At 49.2% G+C, this 7,990-nt stretch overlaps 1 protein-coding gene across 1 annotated transcript in view; it reads left to right on the forward strand.

Annotated features, from left to right (window-relative positions):
• The first annotated feature begins 277 nt into the window (after positions 1 to 277).
• Positions 278 to 7,990, forward strand: part of ALG9 (ALG9, alpha-1,2-mannosyltransferase) — an 18,838-nt gene continuing 11,125 nt past the window's right edge. The window contains exons 1-9 of the mRNA XM_009076541.1: positions 278 to 464; positions 911 to 1,046; positions 1,387 to 1,474; positions 1,617 to 1,722; positions 4,890 to 5,012; positions 6,389 to 6,543; positions 6,640 to 6,769; positions 6,984 to 7,131; positions 7,582 to 7,711. Coding sequence (XP_009074789.1) covers positions 278 to 464; positions 911 to 1,046; positions 1,387 to 1,474; positions 1,617 to 1,722; positions 4,890 to 5,012; positions 6,389 to 6,543; positions 6,640 to 6,769; positions 6,984 to 7,131; positions 7,582 to 7,711 — 1,203 coding nt within the window. The remainder of the gene's footprint in view (positions 465 to 910; positions 1,047 to 1,386; positions 1,475 to 1,616; positions 1,723 to 4,889; positions 5,013 to 6,388; positions 6,544 to 6,639; positions 6,770 to 6,983; positions 7,132 to 7,581; positions 7,712 to 7,990) is intronic.

Below are 7,990 nucleotides of genomic sequence, written 5' to 3' on the forward strand. Positions count from 1 at the left end.
GCAATAGATTGACTGTGAGAACATGAGCTGTGGCTTTTTGCATGATGGGGATTTGTGAGGGGTGAGGATCTTAGCTCAGACTGATGTTGCTGCAGCAGTGCAGGCTCCTCAGGGTCCTGAAGTTTGCCCCAGCACCACTGGGAGAAGCCAAGTCTCTCCCAGAATTTGGCACTGGTGTAACTCAGGGATCTGAAATCCCAGGCCAGAGGCAGTCACTGCTCTTTGGGTTGCCTCCAGCAGCTGAGTCATGGGAATCACCCACCTTGGGGCTCTCAGGATGCTCCATGGGTTGTTTGTGGTTCTGCATGCGTTGGGGACTGTTCTTTGTGTGCTGAGGATATCTCTGTGGTGTCTGATTCTCTCTTGCTTCCTCAGGGCTGTGTGCAAGAAGTTTGGGCTGCATGTGAGTCGGCTGATGTTGGCCTTCTTAGTGCTCAGCACGGGGATGTTTTGTGCATCTGCAGGTAACATTTGCTTAGCAGTGACACCAGCAATGACTTTGGCCCTGGAAAGCAGAGGCAGGGCCAGAGAGCAGGAAAGCCACAGCTCTAACACACCTCTCTAGCACTGTCTGTTATGTCCTGCCGTAGGTGTTCCTCATGGCAGAATAAGCCTTGATTCAAGTTGTGTCCCCTGTGTCACTTTCTCTTATCTTTCCATTCCCAGAGCTTGTTTGTCTCTGTTGCTGCCTCCTGTCTCTGCAATGGGCTGTGCCTTTTAAACAGGCTCTTGGCCAACCTTCCTTGGACATACTTTAATCTAAGGAAGGAGGCTCAGATTCTGGCACTGTCATTTGCCTTTGTGCCCTGTTCCCTCTGTCTGGTTGTACCCAGCCACTGTGAGACCCACATAAAACACTTGCTGTAGGTGTGGGAAGGTTGTGCTAATCCCTCTCTCCCCTTTGTTGCAGCTTTCCTCCCGAGCAGTTTCTGCATGTACACCACAGTGATTGCCATGACTGGTTGGTACATGGACAAGACCTCTGTGGCAGTGCTGGGGGTGGCTGCTGGAGCTCTTCTGGGCTGGCCCTTCAGTGCAGCTCTGGGGTAAGCATAGCAAGGCTCAGGAGTTCTGCACTTTGTCAGATGGTTTTTGCCTGCTTGGGGAGAATGTAGGACAAAGCTAGCAGGGCCTGAGCTGCCAGCCTGGGCCAGGATCTTTGCTACAGCTTTCCACAGCCTCATTTCTTTGCTCCTGAGGAACTCAGGTTGGGGAGGTTTCCTGACACTAATATACTGTGAGAGTAAAACCTGAGTTGGATGTGGAATATGCAGTAGGAGCAGAGGCCAGTGAAGTGCTGGTTCTGCCCCACTTGCTTTGAAGGGGCAGGAGAACCTTCAGTGGGGAAAACCAAAGTCTCCAGTTGACATCTGGTCTCTATTTCAGGCTTCCTATTGCCTTTGATTTGTTGATACTGAAGCAGAGGTGGAAGAGTTTCCTGAACTGGTGTTTAGTGTCCTTGATCCTGTTTTTGGTAAGTGCCTGTAACAACACAGAGAGGGAATGGATTGGGCTTGGAACAGAAGGGATGACTTCCATTAGGGAGATCACGTGAAGCTTTTGTGCAGTCCAGCCAAAAGCTTCTGGCACTTGAGCTAACAGCTGCTTTCTTCCAGGTGCCCTTGGTAGTTGTGGACAGCTATTACTATGGGAAGCTGGTGGTTGCACCTCTCAACATTGTGTTATACAATGTCTTCACCCCTCACGGACCTGACCTCTATGGTGAGTGTAAGGTAACAAGTCACCAAGGGAGTTGGCAGTTTTCTTGCATCCATGACCCTCCAGGTCCTGATTTCCAATGCTTTTCCTGGTGTCCTCCTAAGCAAAAGCAGCCTGAAGCTCCCAGGGCTGCAGCTGCAGCTTCCTGACACGGGATGTCTCCCTCGAGCTGGGAATCCGCAGGCACTGCCGGAGTTGTGCTGCTTTGTTCACTTCCCAGTTCTGTACTCGGTCTCAGTGTCGCAGCAGAGAACGAGTCTGGGTTCTGAGCAAATGCAGGGGCACAAGGGATACAGTCTGTCAGCTTCAGTCGTGTTCCTGCTGCTGCTCCTCACAGGCTGCAGAACCTTGGGAAAGTGGGGAATGGTGCAGAATCCATAGTTCTTTGTGTCTCTGCAGACTTCCTGCAGAGTCTGTGCTGTGCCTTGGGGTTCCCCTTGGACTGGGCCTTGCAGGATCTGGAGTTGCCATAAGACATCTGATCTGCTGGGAAATCACCTGCCTGTGAGAGGTTCCTGATAACTCTGTGACCCAAATCCCAGCTCTGGGCCTTGAGGCAAAGCTGCCACTGCACTGAGTTGTCCATATCATGTACTTGTAGAGCTGAAGATTAGACAAGTATTGTGTTTCTGGCTGTGCCTCAGAGGGGCTGGCAGAGACCTCAGAGAGCTTAGGGTGCAGGGTCCTCATGTCATCTCTGTCCTCTGAGCCTGGTGAGCTCTCCAGGAGGGATTCAGTAGTGGTTGGCAGCAAGGCTTCCCCTGGCAGTGCCCTGCAGCCATCTCTGTTGGTTCATTTGAAGGGCTGTGCTGGGTGGTGTGAGTGGTGATTTGTTACTTGTGCTGTGGCCCAGCAGGACAGCAGCTGCTTTGCCATGGTTCTTCCTCTCTGCAGGAAGGCTCTGAAGTCTTGCTGTGAATTTTCTATAAGTGAACTCCAGGCTCTGTCTCTGATAGGTTTTGGCCTGGGCTTGTGCCTGACCTTTTCCACACTGGTGCATGAGTTGTTTCCAGAAGCCTCCAGGGTCCAATCTATTCTGAAGTGGTTTATTCATAGTGACATTCATATAACATCCTCAGGCTAGTAAAAGAGCCTGCTTGAAACTGCTCTTTAATGCAGTGTGGCCAGGACAACACTGTGTGTTGGGAGAGCTTCAAAACACTGGGGAGAAATAACACTCTGGGGGAGATGAAAGGCTGCCCACTGCCTCTTGGCTCTGCAGCTGGGATTTCCCAGCTTCCACATGATGGGAGCAGGAACTAGAGGTTGCAGAGTCACCAACTCATATCATCTTCCATGCAAGCACCACAGTATTTTGGAGACCAGGTTCACTTCACTCGTTTCTTTTGTCTTCAGCAATACACTCCATAAATACAGTCTGTGCAATTAATTCATCCCTGGAGTAATTAGGTTTCTACAGCCAAGGGAAAGAAGCTTCTCTGCACACATCCCTAGGGCTGGTCCTGAGGCTTTGGGATGTTTTGGGCTAAGAAGTCACAGTCTGTGAGCAAAGTTTTGTCCCACTGTGCGTGCTCAGAGCTTTGGCTGTGGCTTGCAGTGCAGTGGCACTTTGGGAAGCTTCAGCTTGGGCAGAGTGTGCTGGAGCTGTTTATGTGACACCTTACTCTGTTGGGTCCTGGCTCTTACACAGAGTGCAAAGAACTGAACTGCAGAAAGCAGGCTGGTTACTGTGCTAGCACTGAATCAGACTTGCTTAGGATGAAGGCTGTGACTCATGATCAAGTTATTGCAGCTCAGTTGCTGCTTAGCAGCTGAGCTGTGGTTCCTGTCTGCATGAGGCTGCAGTCTGGGAGCAGCACAGGGTGGGGAACCTCCAATTAAGCCTCTTTTCCAGCTCCTCTGCTTCAGCCTGAGCCTCCCCATTGCTGTGGGCAAGGGGCAGCTTGTTCACTTCCAGAACTTGTGTGGGAGTTTGACTTCTGGAGTTGCTCTGTTTCTTTTTCCTTTTCCTTGTTCCTTTTTCCTTGTTCTGTTTTCTTGCCCCTTTCCCCGTAGAAGGGTGACAGGATGGTCCCTGGCACTAGCCTTTAAACATTTGGGATGTATCTGTGATTGCTCTTTGCTTTCAGTGCTAACAACTACAGGTTTCCTGTATGACTTGCAGTCTGGCTTTGGCCTCGGTGCCTCCGTGCCACATTTGTGACACTGCTAGTGCAGCCTCTCACCACATTCAGCTGCAGGAGCTGCAGAGGTTTGGGACTTTCCTTGCTGCTTTCCCGTGTGTGATTGATTTCAACTCAGCCCCTGCCTGAGTGTCTCTGATTGCAGGAAATTGCTGCGTGTGACACATGTCACAACAGTCAGTGATTACAGCCCCCGCATGTCACCCACTGACTGATAGAGCTAATCACACCCAGAGAGTGGGAGATGTGTGCAGAGGAACTGCCAGGTCTTGTTGGGAAGGATTTGAAGCATCCTGAATTGAGAGTCCAAATAAATGACAGTTGGGCTGGAATTTCTTTCCCTTTCCATCCTTTGGAGCTTGCAGCAGGCCCCAAGTGTGTCCTGCTGGGAGCAGAGCTGCCTTGCCCCTGGCTGGAGCTGCACTGCAGAGCAGACTGAAGTAGGGGCATGTCAAACAGTGCTGGTTCTGAGGAGGTACCAAAAGCAGCATTGGCTGAGCTTCAGTGGCAGAGGCTGTTGGGGCGAGGTGGGAATGCAAACTCCTTTGCTTCTTAATCCTTTTTAGTACATTTTCTGTTTCTGCCAACACAGAGTTGTACATCAGCACTCCAGGAGTACATTAACACTGTGTGGTTTGGTGTTATTCCTCTGTCACTTCTCTGCAATTAGGAAGAATTAATCTGGAGTCAAGTTTTCTCCTCCTCTTGCTGTGGAGTCTCTCTGAATGCAAGGGTGAGCCCTGTGTCACAGGCATAGCCTGGCTGCAGGGTGGCCTGTGGTTCAGGAGCAGCAGATGTGATATTGACTGTGATTCACAGGGGGAAAAATAAGGAGAAAAGTAGTTTTTGAAAAGGAATTATTAGTATGACAATGGGTTTTCCTGGTCTGGTCTGTTGTGAGATGCTCTGGTGCCTTTGTATGGCTGTTGACTATGCCAGGCAGAGAGGGCACAAAGCTGCTGTTATACCTAGATGTCACACGTGAATGTATTTAAACCCCCTTGTTTCCTCTCTCTCACCCCTCAGGTACAGAGCCCTGGACCTTCTATTTCATCAATGGCTTTCTGAATTTCAATGTGGCATTTATTCTGGCTCTGCTTGTGCTGCCCCTGACTTACCTCATGGAGTGTCTGCTGCAGAAATTTCATGGTGAGTGCAGGACAGCTGGGAGAGCCAAGCACGGGCAGGTCTCAGCCCTGTTACAAAAGGGAGTGTTTGCCTGCCAAAGAGCAGCTTTCCTTTATTGGAAGTGAAACTGGGTTCAGAGAAAGTCTTTGGAGTAAGAGGAAAGTTCCTAGAGCTCCTTACTCAGCTCAAGAACAATGTGTGGTCAAGGCTGAACTCATCCATACCCAGAACAAGCTTAGCAAGGTGTGAGGTGCCTAACCCTCAGTCAGACAGGCCAATGCTTTGGGAAGTGTCCCCATGGGTGTGGATATACTGGGAGTAGCAAAAGGAGGAACCAGAACATTCCCTGCTTCATGCTGGGCTTTTTCTGAAGTAAAATGACATCAGTTTAAACACATGACAATTTGGTAAGTGATTCTGGAGAGGAAGTGTGAATTCTTCTCTGCTGTTTTCCTAAGGAAGATTCATTAAGTGTCAGCAGCAGCCTCCAGATTGATCAGTCCAGTTAGTGCTTTGCTCTCCCTCTGATTTTTTTACTGAATAGGAGAAACAATAGCATCACAATCCTCAATGAAAATGTATGTTAATGGGTGTTTGCTTATGTCTTATATCTGTTCCTTGGCTGTGACTGACAGACTGTCAGAAACCAGTAAAAGCTCAGTAGGAGATGCTGTAAATGCAAGGTTTCCTGCTGTTCACTTGGTGTTCTTGTGCTGAACAGCAGGAGCAATTCTGCCAAGTGCTTTGTTCCTATTGTCAGTGAAATGCCTCAGCTTAATTGCTTAACTCTGCTGTTGGGAGTAGTAAGGGGGCAGAGAAGGGGCTGAAAATCGTCAAGCAGTGGAGAACCCTCCTCAGTGTGACTAAAATTCAGGGTAATTGTTGTTATTTTTGAATCAGTTATTTCCTCTCTTAAGCAGAAGGTGCCTGAGAGACCTCTCGTGCTGTTATTTCTGTCAGGAGGCAATGAAGGTTGTGGAAACTTCAGTCACTAAACAGCCCTTTGTACGAGGAAGGATAGATCCAGGGGAGATCCCTTCTGATCTTTGTGTGTGCAACACACAGCAGGAAATCTGGTGCTTCTGACTGTTTAGACGTGTCAGTTCTTGATGGGTTTTGTCTACATTCAGTAACACAGTCCCTGGTGTTCTGCTTTTGGGCTTCTAAAGCCTGTGGAAATTGTTAGTGTTGTAAGGAATCAACAAAACTTCTCTGATCAAAGTTGCATGCTGACTGCCTGGATTTGTCACCTGGATTTGTCAGCTCAGCTGCTCAGAACGTGGTGTGTTTGTGTCTGCAGGCAGTGCTTGGGTCTGGCAATGGGCTTTGAGTGGGAGAGGGAGGAGGATAACCCCCTCATTCTCACACTGCTGCTTGCTGAGGGTTTGTTTCTCCAGTCCAGAACCTGGGCCGGCCCTACTGGCTCACACTGGCTCCTATGTACATTTGGATCATGATTTTCTTCACTCAACCTCACAAAGAAGAGAGGTTCCTCTTTCCCATCTATCCCCTCATCTGCCTCTGCAGTGCTGTGGCTCTCTCTGCTCTCCAGGTGAGCTTTAGTGGAAGATGTGCTTTTTCATGACCTTGGCTGAAGAGATGAGAGTTTGAGGAGTTTGATGTTGTCTCTGTTTTCATCTCCCCATAGAAATGTTACCACTTCGTCTTCCAGCGCTACCGCCTGGAGCACTACACTGTGTCCTCCAACTGGTTGGCTCTGGGCACTGTCTTCCTCTTCGGCCTTTTGTCACTCTCACGCTCTGTTGCCTTATTCAGAGGTTGGTATTGCAGAGTTCTTCTCTGCTTTCCTGGGTACTGGGCTTGGCAAGCCTCAGAGTCGTGCTGCTTTGATTAGAGACGTCAGCAGCCTTCAGAGTTTGGATGTTATTGCTGCAGGGAGAGGAAAGGGTTCTAATGATCACCAGGATTATATCGTAGTCTATGAAACATCACCTCTTTCTTTGTCTGTTTTCAACTTTGTGCCTTCCCTAGGCTACCACGGGCCCCTGGACCTGTACCCAGAGTTCCACAGGATTGCCACTGACCCCAGTATCCACACGGTGCCCGAGGGGAGGCCGGTGAATGTCTGCGTGGGGAAGGAGTGGCACAGGTTTCCAAGCAGCTTTCTCCTACCAGAGAAGTAAGTGGCTTCCTGTAGAAGGCGTAATTGGGTGGGATTGATAAGGAGTACTCCTAAGAAGTGTGTATGGGAGTAACCTTCAGGATCTCTGTTGGCACCAGCACTTTCAGGACAATGGGTTCAAGTTGGTTGTCAGCAGATGATACTGGCCACAAGGTACTGAGCTGTGTAGTGTGACTGCTCCGCTAGCAGGACTGCTCACCTTTAGGAGTGAGGTAGATATCCTTGGTTGTGCTTGTGGTGTTCTCCCCACAAAAGGTCTGAGGAGTCCTGTTTAAGGAGAGACTGTTGGTGGCACTCGGTGCCGTGGCCTGGTTGCCATGGTGGTGGTCACAGGTTGGACTCAGTGGTCTGAGAGATCTTTTCCAACCTGATTGACTCTGTGGCTCTGTGCACACGTTACTGGCTGCTCTGTTCTCCTGCTGTTCCCTCTGACCCTGCTCTCTGCAGTTGGCAGCTCCAGTTCATCCTGTCGGAATTCCGGGGGCAGTTACCAAAGCCATTTGCCAAGGGACCAATGGCCACACGGATCATTCCCTCTGACATGAATGACCAGAACAAGGAGGAGCCATCTCGATATGTAAGGACTCTGTCCATGTCTCTTACCTACCTACCTATCTCTGTCTCTGTCTCCTGTTCTTTCCTTGCCTTCCAGTATAACTGGAGTTAATACAATGAGTGTCCTCACTTTGTTTCTATGTATAGAAACCATTTCACCATATGGTGAATATATATACACCTTCTAAATATGTATACATTCTATACATAGTGTATATACACACTGGAGTCATTCACATCACCACATGGTGATATATATATATATACACACTATATATAATACATAGTATATATAGTGCAT

This window comes from Acanthisitta chloris, unplaced genomic scaffold (genome assembly GCF_000695815.1).
Source record: "Acanthisitta chloris isolate BGI_N310 unplaced genomic scaffold, ASM69581v1 scaffold6046, whole genome shotgun sequence".
NCBI classification, from domain to species: domain Eukaryota; kingdom Metazoa; phylum Chordata; class Aves; order Passeriformes; family Acanthisittidae; genus Acanthisitta; species Acanthisitta chloris.